This window comes from Onychostoma macrolepis, chromosome 17 (assembly GCF_012432095.1).
Source record: "Onychostoma macrolepis isolate SWU-2019 chromosome 17, ASM1243209v1, whole genome shotgun sequence".
NCBI classification, from domain to species: Eukaryota; Metazoa; Chordata; class Actinopteri; order Cypriniformes; family Cyprinidae; genus Onychostoma; species Onychostoma macrolepis.
The window spans coordinates 22,712,983-22,732,933 of NC_081171.1; the positions used below are offsets into that span (position 1 = coordinate 22,712,983).

A 19,951-nucleotide genomic window follows, 5' to 3' on the forward strand; every position below is an offset into this window, starting at 1 on the left:
GAGGCATCATAAAAAAACAGAAGCTTATGTGAAGGATCTGCCATAAAAACCGAGGTCGTTAAAGAAGATAAAAAAATATGAGGCACCGCATGGCAAAAGAGCCAGATTGAGGTAGTAAATACCTGCTCCTTCCCCCATGCTGAGCTTAATAGAGGTGGCGTAAACACTAATGCCAACTCCTGGCTTTTTTGTAAAGAATTAGACATGCTCCATAACTCTGTCTCATTACATACAGACCAAATAACAGCATCTGACCAAATAATCCACTACAGCAAATTTGTGAAGTGCTCAAAAAGCGTAACGTCTGCATGTGAATTAAACTCTCAAGACATGTAGCAGATTTCGGTTTACTGCAAATGTTTTGTCACTTCAGATTAAAGATATTTGACATTAATACGTGGCATTATCACACTGCCTTATCAGCGGTAATTGTGCTGGGTCGCCACACAGTGTCTCAGTTAACTAAAGAGTAAGAAATGCTCATTTTCACACCAGAAAAAAAAAATTAGATATATTTACAACATGGAGTTGACATTAAATCAAAAACAGTGGGGACAGTCTTGTAATATGACATGCCATACTAATTCATGTAGAGTTATCATAGTATGAAAGCCCATTTTCTCATAAGAAAAAAAAAAATCATGCTTTGGTAAATGGTAATTATGACATAAAAAGTCTAAATTATGAGATTGTGTACTATGTTAAAGATAATAGAAAAAACATAATTATGACAAAAGTATACTTTTTGACAATTTATCTCATAATTATGATTCCTATAATTCCTTATCACTATCATTTTGACTTAGTATCTAAACAGTTTTACTTTTTATGCCATAATTATGACTTAGTATCACATCATCTTGTAATTTTATCTCACAATTTTAGTAAGTACTTAGAATTATGACTTGCTATCTCATGCTTTTGACTTTTTATGACATAATTATGAATAAGACATAATTATGACTTGGTATCTTATCATTTTGACATTTTATGTCATAATTATTACTTCCTATCGCATGCTTTTGACTTTTTATGACATAATTATGACTTTGTATCTCATAGTTTTGAATTTTTATGCCATGACTTAGTGTCTCCTAATTTTGACATTTTATGCTATAATTCTGATTTAGTATATCATAATTTAGATTTTTTTTATGCCATAATTATATTTTAGTATCTCGTAATTTTGGCATTTTAAGCCATAATTATGACATAATTATGACTTCGTATTTCATAATTTTGACATTTATGCCACAACTTAACATCTCATAATTTTTACTTTTTATGCCATAATTATGACTTAGTATCACATAATTTTTGACATTTTATCTCACAATTATGACTTGCCATTTCATGCTTTTGATTTTTATGCCATAATTATGACTTGGCATCTCATCATTTTGACATTTTATGTCAGTTATGACTTGGCATCTCAAAATTTTGACTTCTTATCTTATAATTTTGACTTACTTCCTCATATTTTTTCTCACAATTTGAATTTTTAATCACATGATTATGACTTTTTGTCATAATTATGAATGACCAAAGCTATTTCTGTTCTTCGGTGAAAGAAATGGGATTTATACAGTATATTGAGAGGCTATATGGAATATTTGTACTTTTTTCAGGCATCAGTAACTTCATAGACAGATTTCTAATAGCAACAGTGCATAAATGTTGGGAGAAATCCTGGGATTACGCTCAGTGTCGACTTCAGCATTGGCAGGTTTGGTGAGGCGAATGCTTTAAAGCTTTCAGGATCCACTTTGGTGACAAGATTGCCTCTGTACAGATTGTGATAAAAATAGAGGCAACCCACCCTGAGGCATATTTTCTTGTCCATTGCTCAATTCACACAGTCTTTCAATAATTTTACATGTCCTTTATGGTGCTTCATAGTATTTTTCCTCAGGTTCTAATCATTTCAGTTGTGTCACCCTTCACTGGAACACCTTTTATGGGCCGACTGAACGTGTGCTGACTTGTTTAACGAGTGATGTACAAGATTGTTACATGTTTGTTCTGTCTGTGTTTACGTCACTCTGAACAACAGACTTGACTAATTAAACAGTTAAATATGAAAGCCAGAATTAGATTGTGGTTCAGCAGTTTTGTGTAAATAAATGTATGTATTTTTTACACCGTGCTGGGTAAAATGTTATATTCTATGTGTTTTGAAATAAACAAATATGACAAATATATGATTGTATCATGTACATACTGCACTTACAAAGGCCACAAAATCGTTTATGTGAACGGAAGGCTCTCACCTCGAAGAAGACAAGCTGTCCTCCTTCGACCAACAGCGCCCTCCAGAGGTTGTCGTCAGGCTTCATCTCACATTTTATTGTGTTATTTACCCCCAAAAGAAAATGAAAACGCACTGTTAATGGCTACTGTTTAAAATCTTTTGAACCCAGAATTATTTACAGTATATGTAGAAGATCAAATGTACCTATAATCAGGTCAACCGTATTATTTAAAATATTGTAGTAAAAATATTAAAGTACTTTTTATTCTTTTTATTCAAAACCCTGTATAATGATTTATATACAGTATGCTACAAATTCAATAATCGTTAATAATGTTGAATTACATATTGCTGGTCTCTTCGATGGATGGTTTACAACAAATGCAAATATTCCCTCCAATTAGTTTATTACACAAATTATTTGGTCTATTGTTTATACTTAAATTATATTAAAATAATTTGGTATTATTTTAAGGCAAGACACTACATGTAAATAGGGTAAAAAAAAAATATTATATGTTATAATAAATATATGTTATAAAAAAATATAACACTAATATAATACCATACTTTCTCCAGGTTAATCACGGCACAATAAGACTATTATTGTAATACAAGTTTCTGATCTTGTTTAAATATGGAAATGAGGCAATTGCACTAATTCTCAACTAAATATGGGCTAATTTGCATACTTTCCAAGAACAGAATATTGGCAGGTTTCCTGTTGATATATTACAATTAACATGTAAATAGTAATAGATAGATAGATAGATAGATAGATAGATAGATGGATAGATGGATAGATGGATAGATAGATAGATAGATAGATAGATAGATAGATAGATAGATAGATAGATAGATAGATAGATAGATAGATAGATAACAACAACAACAAAAAACAGTTAGCTCTTTTCAAATGGACATATTGTTTGTAGACAATGAGAGATGGGTGGACCTAAGGTTTTCTCTAAAAAAAGGAAAGTCAGGGGGATTTTAGTCCATTTTAGGTCCCGTCTGCCTGAGCAGCGGGACGCCCCCTCAAGTGAAAGGCAAAGTGCAGATGATTACGCTCTTTAGAGAGCAGGAGGTGGGATGAGCAAATGTTGTGAAGATGCAGAATTCAGACTGGATGTGCACCATGTTAGCGGGGGTTATCGAGGGGCGCGCTGGGGGATTTTGCCCATTTAAACACAGACAGTGGCCAGATTTGCACGACCTCCATGTCCTAATTAAAAACGGGTGGCTTATCCTAAAAGCGCATAAATATTCATGCGGCCCCAAAGTGCCGTTACATTGGGCCACCCTTGTTAGGTGAACAGATGAGCTAATAGAGCCATGCGGCTGCTTATAGCTTGTTGAAAAGATTGCTTTAATCTCTCCATTTTTAAAAAGAAATCCCTCCCAAGCCTCATGACATCCTCCCAGTGAATAAAGACACGGAGGAGGGTGCAGCCCAGGCCTTGTTCAGTGGATCAATAGAACAGCAGGGGCCAAAGCAGCCCAACACACACACACACACACACACAAGAGGCCCAACTGTTCAAAGCAGCTCCCCCATCAGATGAGCCAAAGCATATGTTTGTGATCATTTAAATGTAAGGGTGCCATAAGAAAACAAACAATATGCTTAAAAGACAAAGTATCATTTACCAAACAATGTTGCTATGGGTATGAATGAGACAGATAGATGTGTTGTTTGACAAGTCATTCACAAAATAAATCATCTTTGATCATTAGTCATTTGATCAGTGGTCTTTCTTTAGCACTGTAATCAGTCATCTGTGGCAATTCTTCAAAACTCTAATCCTAATATAACATTAATATAACGTAACTTGTTACAATTGTTAAATAGTAATGCATTAGATAACATTTTTACATCAGTTATTAATCTATTGATGTCAGTTTTAAAAATATTGTGCATTGTTGATTTATTACTGTTAGTATTATGTTCATGTTAATTTCTACTACTTACATGCTAAATACAGTAAAAACTGAAATATTGATAAAAAAAATACAATTTAAAATGAGTTTTCTTTTTAATATATTTTGAAATGTAATTTATTCCTGTAATTGCAAACCTGAAAAGCATCATTACTTCAGTCTTAAATGTCGTATGATTCATTAGAATTCATTCTAATGCTGATTTAGTGCTCAAGTAACATTTCTTCATCAATATTGAAAACAGTTGTGCTGCTCAATACTTTTGTGGAAAATTGTGATAATGTTTGTTTTTTTTATTATTATGTTTGTTTGCTTGGATTCTATGATAAATAGAAGGGTCAAAAGAACAGCATTTATTTCATAAACAGATCTTGCTACCACTTTGATATTTTTTTCCCAATAAATAAATCTATACTGCCCTCAATATTTTTAACAGTTTGAACCAGCACTATCGGAGGGACATTTTGAGAAGATGAAGAAACAGCACCCTCCTACAGGGTTACAGGGGAGAAACATCTAAAAAAAATTAATAATAAAAAAAAAAAAAAAAAATCTTACTGTTTGTTTAACCATTAAGGTTGAACTTCTGTGCAACTAGAATTAACAAACACAATTAACAAAAAATAATGACTTCAATTTTCAAATAGGTTTTCTGAACACTTCCCTATCTGCTGCTGGTCGGGCAAAAAGATGCAATACTGAATATAATATATAATGTGAAATATAATTTATGCATTTTTGGACACTTTAGTCATTTTCTCTTTGCACATGAGAAATGTATTTAACATTTTTGCAACAAAACATATTTATTGTCTTTTAATGTCACACTGACACTACAAAAAGACAGTACAGGCTTGTGTTGATTTGCATGTTTCAACAGCATAAACATATGCTTTCATATTTGTATTGCTAAATAAAACAATTTAATTGAAACGTTTTCTGAGGTGAATTCAACCATGAATATGTATGAATACGAAACACTGAATTGCAGACGAACAAAAATAGAGAACAAGAAAACACTGATGCTCCACTACATTTTGGATTACAAACACATTGTTTCTGATAGTTACTCAAAGGGAAACTGGTTGTTTTAATTAAATATAACTTTTGAACCATCAAACTTTTTTTGGTTTGCTTCTCTGTAAATTACAGTATGTATCCTTCCTCTTCACTGCGGTTAAAACTGTATTTGCTTTTTAAAAATACATTCACATTTAGGTGACAGCACTGAGGTGATACTGAATCTGATACATGTGAACACATTAAGAACACTGAATGAAGACAACAGCCATTAGTCCTGACAGCTACAACTATCTAAATTCATTCTAAATCTAAACAATAAATATATCATATTCAAATGAGGTGTATTATTTAACATCAGCAGTTACAGTACCTTGTACTGTAATATAGTCTGAATCATGTGCTTGTACATAAATAGTGTGTTTGATTGTTTTATAATTGTTCATCATCACAATACATTCTTAACTGATTGCTTAACTGTTTTAGAGGGACGGGCTTAAAAGGTATGGCTTGTGCTTTTTATGTTTTAAGTGGATGTTTGTCCAAGTAAGGAAAATCTGCAATAGGTCAGGTAAAAACTGGATGGACGATAATGGCAAGAAGTGACAGCTAGCAGGACGGCCTCCTCAGAATCTTGGACATGCAGTAAACTCGATATACTCGCCATTCTAGAGAGCAGACAGAGAATAATGTAATATAAGCACACTTTAAATGCAAAAAATACAGACTGCAGTCACAGTATTTATCAGTTTAACAACTTTCTTTTTAAGAACACATTAAAGCAGCTCTCAAAACTATTTTCTGTTCCGTCCAGACCAACGTCTCCATCTGTGAATTAATGCATCAGCTTATGCACAATCCAGTTATATTTTTTTGCTAATTTATGAACATAAGAATGGTCTAACATTGTCCAATCACAGCACAGCTCAGTGTAAACTACGACTGCACCTGTGTGCTGAATGCTATACAGCTCAACACACAATTTACCTCCTCCTCATCCTCCTCAAATACTGGCTGCAAGAAAAAGACGAGGGATTTTTTGTTAACTTAGCTGTTGATTTTTGGTAACTTCACTTACACACCAATCATGCCACAAAGACTGAACATGAGCACATGCACTTACAAGTCTTCATCACAGCGATGGATGTTTTACAATACAGGACCACTTACTCACTGTGTATCTGAAGGTAATGAATAATGCCTTTCAAAATTAATTACTGTATGCCAAAACCTGTTTTTCTGTGAGAAATCAACTCACAACCTTTCAAGCACTTCCACATCACTCTGAAGCATGCACATTTTTTAAACAATAAATACTGAGTGTGTGTGTGTATATATGCATAGAGAGATTGTTTTTCCACATGAAATGAAATGACAGATGTATTTTTATTTTTACTCTGATGAGTGAAATGACTTTTTACCTCATTACCATCATCTGTCTGATGCTGAAAAGTTAAGAGTATTAGTAAACGGATCAATTATTTAAAAAAAATAAAGCTTAGTTATTCTTAAACCCCTTAATGTTTATGTTCAGAATACTTAATATATAATATTTATTAGTCTACCTGACTATACAGTGTATTTCAGTTGTCCATGACTTACTTGAGTAATGCACATGCTATATAAACAAATTAATATTTCAAACAGCATATTCCTTATGCATGCAGCTTTGATGGAATGCATGCAATTCCAAAAATGCATGTCATACCACAGAACCATTTAAAATAAACCATTCAATTCAAAAATTTCAAATGGTTTTGAAATTGTGGTCTAAGCATCAAGTATAAGATAATATCATAATATTATTTCAATCTTTATAACTGAAAATGTACATGTGTTAGTTGTACAAACCTGAGTTTGGTACAGAGTAGCCTGCTTTAAGAACTTAACAACCTCCTCACATCCAGTGGCTGTTGCCTGAAGAGAACAACACAAACATTTTAGCCAATGCAACACTACATCAAAATGTCTTGCAAGTTCATTCATATAGCTATGTGAATGGAACATCACTGAAGGTAGTAATTGTTTGGTTATAATTCTTTATTTCATACAAATCCCTATAAACTCACCACTTCAATGGGCGTCTGTCCATCATAACTGCACATGGTCATATCAACCCCAGCTAACTGCCAAATCTCCAATGCTTCTAAGTCGCCACTCGCCGCAAGACTGTAAGACACACAGTAAATGGGCAATCATCAAAACAGTAGATAACCAGTTCTGCTGTGTGTTCAATACACTGAACTGTTCATCATTTAAAAAAAAAAGATTTTGTTGAATTGTATATTAATGTACCATTTGGAAAACCACTCTATAAGAATAGTAATAAAATAAATTAATAATAATAATAAAAAATACAACATTTGTGCTATCACATTTCTGTGCCCACAAGTTTATAAAAGCAATAAGAAAAAGAAGGACTGAGAAGAAATGTGTGTATGTAAATGAGACCTGCACAACTCCGTTCCAGCATCCTCCATTTCCTCCCGGGAAAAATGAGCTCCAGTCTTCCTCAGCAGTTTCACAACATCCTTATGCCTACAGACATAGAAAGGTTTCATATACAGTCACATATGTCTTAATTGACTAAATCTTTTGTGTTTCATGGAAGAAAGTAATTCATACTGTTTCAGAATGGAAGTTGAGTAAACACTATCCTAACTATGAATAACGATATGGTGAGTTGCATTTAGCAATGTTTTTTTTTTTTTTTCTGCCGTCTACAACCCTGTGAAAACAGACTTTTTGTGACACAACCCATCAGTTAAAAACCACCAGTCTAGCTCTTCTTAAAGACTAACTTATGGAAATTACTTCTGCAGGTCTCAAAAAGCATTTGGACACTAAAATCAGTCTTACCTGAAGCGAATAGCATTGCGAAGAGGTGTATCACCAAAGCGATCCCTGGCATAGACAGTGGCCCCTTTACCCAGCAGATACTCCACCACTTTCAGATGGCCCTCACACGCGGCGATGTGCAGGGGAGTGCGGCCATCATAATCTGCCATGCTCAAGTCAGTACCCTATATAGAAAAGATTAGTCATGTTCTGTATCGTGTTTTGCTGGACTACATTTGGTAGTACAAACCTTGTATGAATGCTCCTAGATCACTTTTAATATATTCAGATACAAAAAGGTGGAATGGGATTGGAACAAATTGCAGGGCTGACTAGAACCTGCATAACCCATACAAGAATGGTTTAACGTATCTGCAGCAGTATATTAGGTATTTCAAATTTTTAATAAACCAATATTTTCAAAATAATAACTGCAAAAGAACTATAATGTCTAAATGCTGAGCACGATTTGAACAGGTATCAATATCTTACCATTTCCCTTATGGCATCTAAAGCTTCAATGTCTCCGATTTTAGAAGCAACACAGACCAGAGTGGGCGTTAGTGCATCTCGAATGGCTTCAAGCTCCTGTGGACATTAATATTATACATTAACCATTGACCATGATTTTACCATGTAGAGCTATACAAACTCTATACAAATTCACTATAAATAAATCCTGAATTATCTGCAAACACCCTCCATTGTTTTTGCACCCTAATTACTAAAATTAATTATGCTAATTTGGTTACAGTGCACATATGCACAAATCATCATAGTTTACACTAAAATATATTGTACCAAACTGACAAAGCTGTTTGTGTATAATAGGGCTGTACAGTAATTGTTATTTTAACAGTGTGTGTGTGTGTGTGTCGACAAAGAATTTGACATGAATGTAAGATCATGCATACATCTAGATACGAAAAAAAATCCCAGTATAAACTTAAAAATGTCCCTAGAAATCAATTTAAATGTAAAAGTTCATTTTTATCACTGCTGTTTATCATTGCACAGAATGTAAAGAATATTTTTAGGGGTCAGATGTCTATGACAGGCCTAAACCAGCCAAGTTACCAGCACAAAAACACAGTTATCAAATTATTATCAACAAAATCCCCCCAAAAATATCAGGATTTTGTCAATATCGCACACCCCTACACCTGAGTGTTTGAAATGCAAAGCACTGTTAGAAAATGGGAAACTGGATGTTACATTACCTCTTTACAGCTAATGCTGAGGGACTTGGCGATGACCTGAATAAATCGACTGTCACTGAGAGAAAGCTTTGCTCCGCCCAGGTCAGCTATCATCTCACCACGCAAATTGCGACTCAGCATCTTATAAAATAAATAAATAAATAAATTACAGTTTTCATTTAAAACAAGTAAAAATGTCTTGCATGTCTTCAAAAGAAAACCTTATTAAGAAGTTGGGAGAATCTAATCAAATGTGGTTTCGATTTAATTTTAATAGCCATTTTTGCATACCTTTTTCTTCTCTTCTATGCTGAGGTTTTGTTTTGCCAGCACATAAGAGAGTTTTGAAAGAGCAGCTTCTGGGGTCATATCACACCCAGCAACCAAACCGGCATCACTCAGAGCCTGAGAGGGAATATTAAAGGATTACACACTCCTGGAATACACCCACATGAGGCCTTTCTCAAGCAAACACCCATACCTGGCCGGTGGCGTATGAGGTTGTGACCGAGCCCCTGAGGCACTGGGTGCAGTTGATCATGATGACTCCTCTCTGGGTCGCTTTACGGATCTCATCCAGCAGGTCAGCACGGTTGTCAGGAGCGTTACCACTGCCGTAGGTCTCCAGTACGATCCCATCCATAGGAGGCTGCAAGAAGGCCCTGACCTGATGAGAGAGAAGATATGATAATGAACACGTTCATGTTATGAATGAAGAGATTTGTCAATAGTATGTGGCAAATAAAGGCAGACATTACCACACGGCCTTACTGTATCAGCAGTGATTCCTGGGAAGAGTCGCAGGAGACCCACATTACGGTTCATTTGTGTGTTGACAGTGAATTTGGAGGTTGTATTGGCTCTCCACACAGTATCCCAGTTAACTAAAGAGAAAGAAATAAAGCATAATATTTCAAATGACAGGTCTGAATAAAACTAGTAACATACAACAGCATCACTAACAAGGGAGCTGACATGAAATTTCAAGCAGTGTGACAAAATATATTTAATCTAAATGTAAACATTTCTTTATTATTTTTCTTTAAAATGTGTGTATAGTTATTGCATGTGCAGTTTTTTTTATTAATTATATTTTATTTATTCAGTATAATACTAATTGTGAGACAACATAGAATACTTGTGCTTTGCAATATTTTTTTTTTCAAAGCACAAGATAATGAAAGTGAACTGCAAAAATGTTTAAAAATTGTTAAAAAAAAAAGAAAGACGACCAGTGACAGCACTTAAAACATACATTTTCACTTAGACATTGAAATAAATTTAATGAATATACATTTGTCAGCTACCCAATGGTGAATTTTTGCAGTTTCATGCCAAATTTAGATTACAACTACTCAACATTTGTTACTCCCCATGTTTGTGATTAATGCATCTATGCATCATTAACAAGTTGAAGCATCATCATTTACTCATTTTAGTGATGTTCCAAACCATGCAAAAAGAAGCTCAAAAGCGCCATAAAAGTAACCTATAAAACTTATAAACTATTCAAAATTCTGAAATCATGTTAACTTTATGAAGAAAACAGCAGGAATTTAAGAGATTATACAATATAGCACAGAAGTCACATAGACCACTTTTAAGATACGTTTATGGCGTTACTTTTATCCTTTTTGAATCTTGAAAACCTCATTATAATTGCATAGAAAAGAGCAAGTACAGAAAGAAGCAGTAAATGGGAGCAGATTAATAGACCAAATTTTTATATTTGGGCGTAAACTAATATTTTAATTTAATAAAAATGGGACTATTTAGACTGTATAAATGTCGGCAGAACTGTAATCACTTTTAATGTCAACTTCAGCATTGGCTAATGGCGGCAGGTTTGGTGAGGTAAATGCGTTAAAACTTCCAGCATCCACTTTGGTGACACGGTTGCCCCTGTGCAGCTTATGATGAAAATAGAGGCAAACCTGTGAAGAAAGAAAGAAATTCACTCAATTCAAACTAGATAGATAGATAGATAGATAGATAGATAGATAGATAGATAGATAGATAGATAGATAGATAGATAGATAGATAGATAGATAGATAGATAGATGACTCACCTCTGGGATGACAAACTGTCCTGCTATCAACAGCGCCCCCAAGAGGTTGTCCCTCCCATCATTCCTCATCTCATAGATGGGCACCTGCCATATACAAGATGGTTGTGAAGCTATTAGTGAAGTCAGCACTCAGAATGTCTTTTTTCATTGCCGTAAGTTAAAATGTTAAATGGAGTAAAAAATGTATTTAGGCATAAATTATTGATTTATTAGTATGTTGGTGCACTGACAATTATTTAATGGAAACATCTGAGCCATAATAACTAAACTGCACATGTAGCTCTATAGGTAGTCTAAAAGCCCTATTCGGATGGGACTAGCCATATAAACTACGTTTGAGGTTTGATTCTTATCACCTGACATCTGAGATTGTCATGTACCATTTCAGACAGGATTATGTTTATTACAGAGGTGGGAGGGTCTGTTTTGTACATCTGGGCGTTGCAGAGATCACAGACTCTGTATGCTTGCATTGCGTGTAGTCATTTGGATTGATTAACATTAGTATAACCAGTTTTACCACAAATACCATGGTGAAGCTATATGGCTAGTAAAGCAAAACCATGGTTAATTTGTGGTTACTTTAGTTTAACTATTTTATTTTTTTATTATGTTTAATTTTCATAAAGGTACATATGTAATTAAAACATTTTGTAATTAATTGCAGAAATAAATGTGAGTAATCTTACCTGACGCTGCTATTACAGTAGCCAGTCTTAAGAGTTTACGTAATCTGACTCTTGATTTTACTATTGTTAATTTTTTATTTATTTGTCAGGAAGCAAAGATATCACAAATGCGCGCAGTAAGAGCGTCTACGGTACTTCACGTTGGTCAAAACACACATGGAAACGCGTTGTGAAAAAAATATCATCGGCAATCACAGACATTCGCATTCGGACGGGATTAGTTTTCTCAGAGGATCACTGAGTTTGCTGAAAAACAGTTGATAATTTGCTCTGGAATTATTACAGAGGTTGTGCGAGAAAACACAGATGTGGCAGATTCGGATGGGATTAAAATAGCAAAGTTTCTCTAATGACCTCCTTTAAAACTAGTCCCGTCCGAATAGGACTTTAGACTATTCTTTAAAATCATTAATTTGTGTTCCATGAAAGAAAGAAACACAAGGGTGAGTAAATGATTTATGGGTGAACTATCCCTTCCAAACATGTTACCTGTGAGCCAGTGAGGATGACAGGCTTTCCCAGGTTCTCACACATGAAGGATAAGGCAGAGGCGGTGTAAGCCATTGTGTCTGTGCCGTGCAGGATGACAAAACCATCATATTGTTCGTAGTGTTTCTGTCAACATGAGAGAAAAAAAGAAAGTTGAAAATACCAACTGACAATCTGTTTTTCTGTTCACAGAACTATATTCAAGAAATTAGAAGATTACCAACAATTACAAATTTTAAAAAGTTCCCCTTTTAAAATACCATCATAAAAAAACTAATCATGATCAGTTCTGTTTACAAGTCATTACATTCAGTCGTGTCCAGCTCAGGGCTTGACAGTACGGCTGTAGGGAAGAAAAAAAACATATGCGCACCAACGGGAGTGACCCGTTCAAAGCTCAATAGTTGTATAATACAAGCAAAGTCCCAAAGTTTCACATAACAAATTTAGTACGGCTGTAGGGAAAAAAAAAAACATATGCGCACCAACGGGAGTGACCCGTTCAAAGCTCAATAGTTGTATAATACAAGCAAATCCCAAAGTTTCACACAACAAATTTTAAAACATAAAGATGGTTAAAAAGGGAGCACCTCAAGGTCTTTTCCAATAGTGGCCCAGTCATCTGTGGTCATATTGCAGGAGTCGAGGAGGGGAGAGTACTCTAAAACTGTATATACAATCCTCTTGTTCTGTTTGGACAGTCTGGAGTGGAAAAAAGGAGAGAAAATGATTTAAAAAGCATCAAAACTGTAATGTTTATTGTGAAAGACACCCAAACACTGACAACAAGCTCTTAATGTAAAGCAAAACTTCTTTTTTTAAACCAGCAAAGGCCATTATAGGCAAACATTGGTTAGTTTAGCTAGATCAACTAAAACAAAAAAGTGGATTATTTATTGACAGCGAGAGTTTGACTGATTTCAGAGCCGTCTCCTGTAGTTAAAGCAAAAACCATTTGCGTGTCAGTGGATGAGTAAATGTTATGAAGCAGCAGACTTCAGACTTTGCTCTTCAGGCGGCTCATGGTCTTACTGTAATGAAGAGGGGAGCCATGGGGGATTTTCCACATTTAGGAACCGAGAGTGAGCAGATTAGTGTGACCTGTCTTAATTAACAATGGGAAGCTTATCCTAAAACCACATACATAAATTGAGCCACCCTTGTTAGGTGTACAGATGAGCTAGAAGAGTAATAGATCTAATGCTAATAGAGATTTACCAAAAAGTAAAAGAAAATCCCAACTGACAAACACTAAAGACCTGAAGGAGGTGGCAGCTCAGACCTTATATGAGTTATAAAGCCCTTTAAGATAAACATTATCTTAGATAATAAGATATATCATTATAATAGAGGATCAGCAGAATGAGTGGACTTCCTGTTAAAATAACACACATTTGTATGGTCTATAATATTATCAGATGTGTAAAAATGAAAGAAACAGCATCCTACAAGACAGAAACAATTTTTAAGATTTTTTTAAATGTGTATTTTTAGCCTTTTTTTAATTAGATAGGGCAAGTAAATAATGACAACTTTAATTTTGGGATACAATAATAACAGAAACCAACCATCAAACTTGTATTTTGTACACAAATAGTTAAATACTGGATCTATGAATAGGACAAAACCTCCACAAACTTCTAAACTGATCACGTATTTTTGTGCACGTGTGTGGGAACTTACGGCAGCACCAGCGTGTTCTCTGGAGGTTTGTAGTATTCATAAAGTCTGGTCTGTTGTGCGTACTGCTCATCGTGCAGAATGTGGAGTTTGCGTAGAGTTTCAACGAGAGCATTAGGTTCTGGAGACAGAACTGCAAATACAGAAGAAAAGTCAGTAAAAATGTTATCAACGAAGACATATCTGATAACAAATCATCATATACAAAGTCATACATGTCATATTTGCAACCCTCAGGTTCTTTTGACCAGAATTTAGCAACAAGGACAAAAAGATACCATCCTGAATATTTGATTTTGCACATTTTGACATTCCCTATTATTGGGCAGTATATATATAAAAAAAACATTCTTGTATCACAGTGTCGGGTCTCGGGTCTGATCACCTGGGTTTTCTGTCTCTGTGTTCAGATGTTGTGTACGTGACTTTGTTTTGACAGCTCGCCACGTGCGCATTTTCAGCGTGATTGTTTCCCCGCCCTCCTTGTTTCTCTGCTTGTTAGCTCATCTTGTTTCACACCTGGTTCTAGTCATCTCATTAGCCTTCCCTTTATAGCTCCCTGTGTTACTCCGTCTTTTGTCAGACTGTTTGGTTAGTTCCATTGTTCTGACTGTCTCTAGTTGTATCGTTTACCTGTCCTGTCCTGTCTTGCTCTGTTCAGGCTCCAGTGCTCGTTGCTGCTAGTTAAATTTCTGTGCACTCAGATTCCTGTGGGCTCCCTTGGCTTCCGCCATTCCTGGGTCTTTGCAGACTCGCTAGTGGATCGCTCTACCTCTCGCTCGGGATAGCGAACAGCCTTGGCGGCTCCGTCTCCTCTGTTGTGGCTTGCTCCAGCCGCTACCATCCACCCAGCTGTGTGTGTAGGAAATCCCACATCCACGCAAGCCATCTGCGGGAGCGCTCCTCGCCTGTTATTGTTATTATTGTCTGCTCAATAAAGCCTCTGTTATTCCCGCATCTGAATCCAGCCTATTCCCTGACATCACAGTATTACTAATTTTCTACCATGTTAAGTTAATCAAAATTTTTAAAAATGGTTTATTATAACTATTTCTGACCCTGGACCACAAAACCAGTCATAAATAGCACGGTTATATTTGTAGCAACAGCCAAAAATACATTGTATGGGTCAAAATTATCGATTTCTCTTTTATGCCAAAAGTCATTAGGATATTAAGTAAAGATCATGTTCCATGAAGATATTTTGTAAATTTCCTACCGTAAATATATCAAAATTTAATTTTTGATTAGTAATATGCATTTCTAAGAACTTCATTTGGACAACTTTAAAAGCGATTTTTTTTTTTTTTGCACCCTCAGATTCCAGATTTTCAAATAGTTGTATCTCAGCCAAATATTGCCCTATCCTAACAAACCATACATCAATTATTCGGCTTTCATATGATGTATAAATCTCAATTTAAAAAAATTGACCCTTGTTTTGTGGTCCAGGGTCACATTTGGTAATGTACATTTATTAGATAATGAAATGTAACCCTAATAATCTCATGAAAAATCCTTTTTGGTGTCCAGAGAAGTAAAAGCACAATTGCATCATGCAGACCATAACAGCAGGTGTAAGGCTACAAAAAAAAAAAAAAAACAGCAGTCTGTTTCACATAACTTTAGTCTTGGAAAAAGATGTGCCCAGGTTTCCATTAAGGAAAGAAGAAAAAAACTGGACTTTTAAACAGAAGCTCTGTTCAGTCCACATACTGTATGATGATTGATTTTCACAGATCCTGTGTTTATGTAATGGAAGATAAAACTGTTTTGGGTGGAAAAAGTCAGTGTTTATTGTATTATGTAATGCGGATTCTGTCCTTGAACTTTGATAAACAATTTAGCAGAGCTGAATGTTTTTGTGTTTGACCTTGCAAATTCTTTAAAAGGCACTATCATTTTTGTTATCAGCGTTTTTTAGATAAGCTTTTTTTATATATATAAAGAACCAAGTTTGTTAACCTATTCAAGCAATATTGTGCAGGAAATGGTACTAGAGCCCAGCGTCGGGAAAGATAAACTACTGTTTACAGAGGGCAAATATTTGGACATTCTGTTCAAGGAATTACTAATAAAGTCATAAAACATGATCAGCATCCTTTTCAGTACTGTACTGAAAACCACTCTTGAAGGACTTTTCTCATTACCATGAATTACTTTATATAATCAAGTCACCAGTGCATTATACTGACTTTCAGCTGTGCAGTTTATTATTTGGATATATATGGAGATGTGTTCCTGCTTCTAATGTACATCCATTAATGTACAGCTGCAATTTTGGTTTATTACAATTAAAAACTTCCAACCTCTTTGCTCTCAAAGCAAAAATGTTAACACTGGACTGGACAAGTCATACTTGAAATTCATGAAATGATATTCTTTGAAAATCGTTAAAATTACTAGACGGACGTTAGCCATTTAAAGATGAAGTTACCAAAAAAATCCATCCATATTACTGTATAACAGGTTAATGACAATTCATGTTTTAGCACCCAATGTAAAATTGAAATTGTTTACATCTAACTGTACTGTTATTTTAGTCTTGATTTAGATTTGAAATAATCTAACACAGACTATAAAAGATTACTTATGCAAACAGAAAAAAAAGGTAATTATTTGCGCATGACCAAGTGGCAGTTATTGGAAGACAAATAAATGTACTTTTTCACAAAATAATTTGTAAATAAATAAATAATGTATAAAAAATAATAATATATGGCAAATTATTTGCCCACAAATACAAATTGCCGTTGAAAAATCCTAATTTTACTCATTTTAAAATAGAAACAGGTCAATACTTATATACGTCAAAAGAAATGAGAAATAAAAAGGCAAAAAAAGTGTAAATTATTGTAAAGCCTATAATGCATAAAATGTATATTTCTTGGCTATAGATTTTTATTTTGTTTCATTTTTCTTTTTTATATCATTGTATTTTTATCCTAATATTTAAGTTGATGTAACTGATATATAACTGTCTTTCTATGTTTATTGTTTAAAAGATTGCAATTAAAACATTTTTTTTAAAGTAGCGGCTCTTTTTAACAGGTTAGTTAAAAATTAAAATGACTAGACGGACATTAGCAATTTAAAGATGAAGTTACCAAAAAATCCAACCAAATTACTGTATAACTGGTTAATGACAATTCATGTTTTAACATTTTAATTGCTTACACCTAACTGTACTGTTATTTCAGTTTTGACTTGAAAATAAGCAAATAATCTAACACAGAAAAAAAAGATAACTGTAAATAAATAAATAAATAATATTTTAATATAATAAAAATAGTGAAATACAACTTAATTTTTGTGATAATTATGTTAAATTAAAAATTTGGTATATTGCGAACTTACTAATTATATAAATGTTAAATTCTTTAATGCAAACTAGCATGGAAAAAAATCCTATTTTTACTCATTTTAAAATTACCTGAAAGCAGGTAATTTTTTCCCATTGTTCTTTTTTTTATATATATACTTTTATCCTAATATTTGAGTTAATGTAACTGATATGTATATGTCTTTCTATCTTTCTATGTTTATTGTTTAAAAGATTGCAATTAAAAAACGTTTTAACAGGACAGTTAAAAGATATGGCATACATGGCACAGCATCATTTGTTTACAGATGCCACAAGCCACACTTGGAATGATAATTATCACACATAATGCCAATAATAAGCACTGGTGTCAAAAGTATTCACATTCATTACTCAGGTAGAAGTATAGATACTAGGGTTTAAAAAGACTTCTGTAGAAGTAGAAGTATCAACTCAAGCTTTTTACTCAAGTAAAAGTGTAAAAGTACTGGTTTCAAAACTACTTAAAGTATAAAAGTAAAAGTAATGTAAGGAAAAAAATGCCATTAAGGACAAAAGCTTAGGCCGTGCCACAGGGGCCTATAATATCAGGGGTGCACATAAGTTTTTCAGCCTGGTTCTCATATGAGAACCTGGAGATTTGGTTTGGTCCTCACACAGGCCATGACATGTAGTGTGACCCATAAAATATAACTCTAAAAAAATGTATTAATAATAGTGATAATAATATTATTACACTTCATTTATTTATTTATTGTTTTGTTTTGATATATATAAATGAACTAAAAAAAAATAAACTAAATAATCAAGTGTGATAATACAAATGCAATTATTTCATAGTAAACTTAAAAATAAAATGTTAATATTTTTATTATTATCATTATTATTATCATTCATTTTCAAACGTAAAATCAGCGAGCTTTTATTTTGGCGGGTTGCCGCGAGTAAATATTATGCGCTTCCGGGTTTAGCGCTGCTGATGGAAGAGCGTCAGTGTATGAAATGTCACAGACAGTTTTGCTTTGAAAACGGCAGCAGGTAGCCTAGATTATGCTTTCAGTTTGAATAGAAATCTTATACAGTACAGTTTGTCGATCTAAAATGGTAATTGTGCATTAACAGCTGTCAACCATGTCGGTACGCAAATGCGCTGTCAGAACTTATTTACGCAGCGCATACGAACCACTTATGTGCACCCCTGTCTATATACAATAAACATTAGTGCTGTCAAAATTAATGATTAATCCAAGTGATTAATAAACTCAATCCTGATACCTTCCTGGTTTGTACTATGCTCAATTCTATAGCTAATGGCAACAATGTCACATTAAACTAGAAGATGTAACAAACACTTTGGACTCAATGCTGTATGTACAACAACAGGGTAATCTACATCAGTTACATTTCGCTCGAGCTCTCTTCTTGAGTCTCTGCCACGGACATCTTCGTACTTGGCTACATACGTCTGCTATGTCCAGTGTTGGGGGTAACGAGTTACAAAGTTAGTATAGCCTACTTATCACAACATTGTCAATCGCAAACGCTAATTTATTCAAACGTCTCTCTACCGAACTACTTACTGTAGCTTAATTTGCGGAGGAGAAGAGAAAGGACCCGTTTGATAAATGAGCCAGTAGTGGAGAAATAATAACTTTTAAGAAATAATCTTTTTTGAGTAACGACCCTAACACTGGCTATATGTCCTAGCTGGAGTGTGAGGTGATTTGTGTCATGTGCAGGTGCGATGGATCGCGTACAAACCAATAAGGTGTCGGAATGGTATATGTTTACACTTCTCATCCAACCACAATCAAATTCACTCTCTCCGGACGGCGCGATTTATCTGGATAGGTAGTTATAGATACCCAAAATTTCTACTTAAGTAAGGTAACGAAGTATTTGTACTTCGTTACTTGACACCTCTGATAATAAGTTTCAACTTTAGCACGTCCAAATACATTTGGGACAACTGTAGATTTATCCTTAAGATTATCATTATCTCCAAAGACCCATGGGTTAATGTGGACCCCCACTATTTTAAACTGTTCCCACTGTGTCGTTGCATTGAAATGCGTGAAGGACATCAACAGATAATGCCATAAACGTGTCTGCAGTGCATATGTGAACCCTCATCAGTCAGGTGTGTGAGCGGTGCTGATACAGTTTACCGTTATTATGATACGTCATTCCTATGGTTCCGCCGGTGTTTATGACCAGGACCCTCGCCTCGATATTTGGGCTGATATCAGGTGACTCTGAGCTGCTGGAGTACCTCCTGCGAGTCTGACCCGCGGCGCTCCGGCTCTTCTGCGACTGAAACCCTTCTGGCTGACTTAACCTGCTGCGAGACAGCGCTCGACCCAGCGAGGTCATGCTTGCTGAAGACGGAGCCGACGCTGTAGTGTGTTTCCATTCCGCCATATCTGACTCACTTAGCTTCCCAAAACCGAGCG

General features: G+C 34.6%; 1 protein-coding gene across 5 annotated transcripts; it reads right to left on the reverse strand.

The window, feature by feature from the left end:
- Positions 1–4,993: 4,993 nt before the first annotated feature.
- LOC131523503 (60 kDa lysophospholipase-like) lies at positions 4,994–19,939 on the reverse strand. 5 transcript variants are annotated; one of them, XM_058749952.1, is made up of 18 exons: positions 19,667–19,939; positions 14,180–14,309; positions 13,087–13,198; positions 12,497–12,622; positions 11,319–11,402; positions 11,057–11,183; positions 10,021–10,133; positions 9,731–9,916; positions 9,541–9,654; positions 9,271–9,390; positions 8,543–8,638; positions 8,072–8,235; positions 7,664–7,750; positions 7,282–7,381; positions 7,064–7,129; positions 6,634–6,657; positions 6,200–6,226; positions 4,994–5,880 (listed from the first exon to the last, which is right to left on the reverse strand). In XM_058749952.1, exons 1-18 carry the CDS (start codon positions 19,917–19,919, stop codon positions 5,839–5,841), a joined length of 1,971 nt encoding a protein of 656 aa, XP_058605935.1. In that variant the 5' UTR covers positions 19,920–19,939; the 3' UTR covers positions 4,994–5,838. The 5 variants fall into 5 exon arrangements, with proteins under 5 accessions (XP_058605935.1, XP_058605936.1, XP_058605938.1 ...); XM_058749953.1 differs by lacking the exon at positions 6,634–6,657; XM_058749955.1 differs by lacking the exons at positions 6,200–6,226; positions 6,634–6,657.
- Positions 19,940–19,951: the final 12 nt, after the last annotated feature.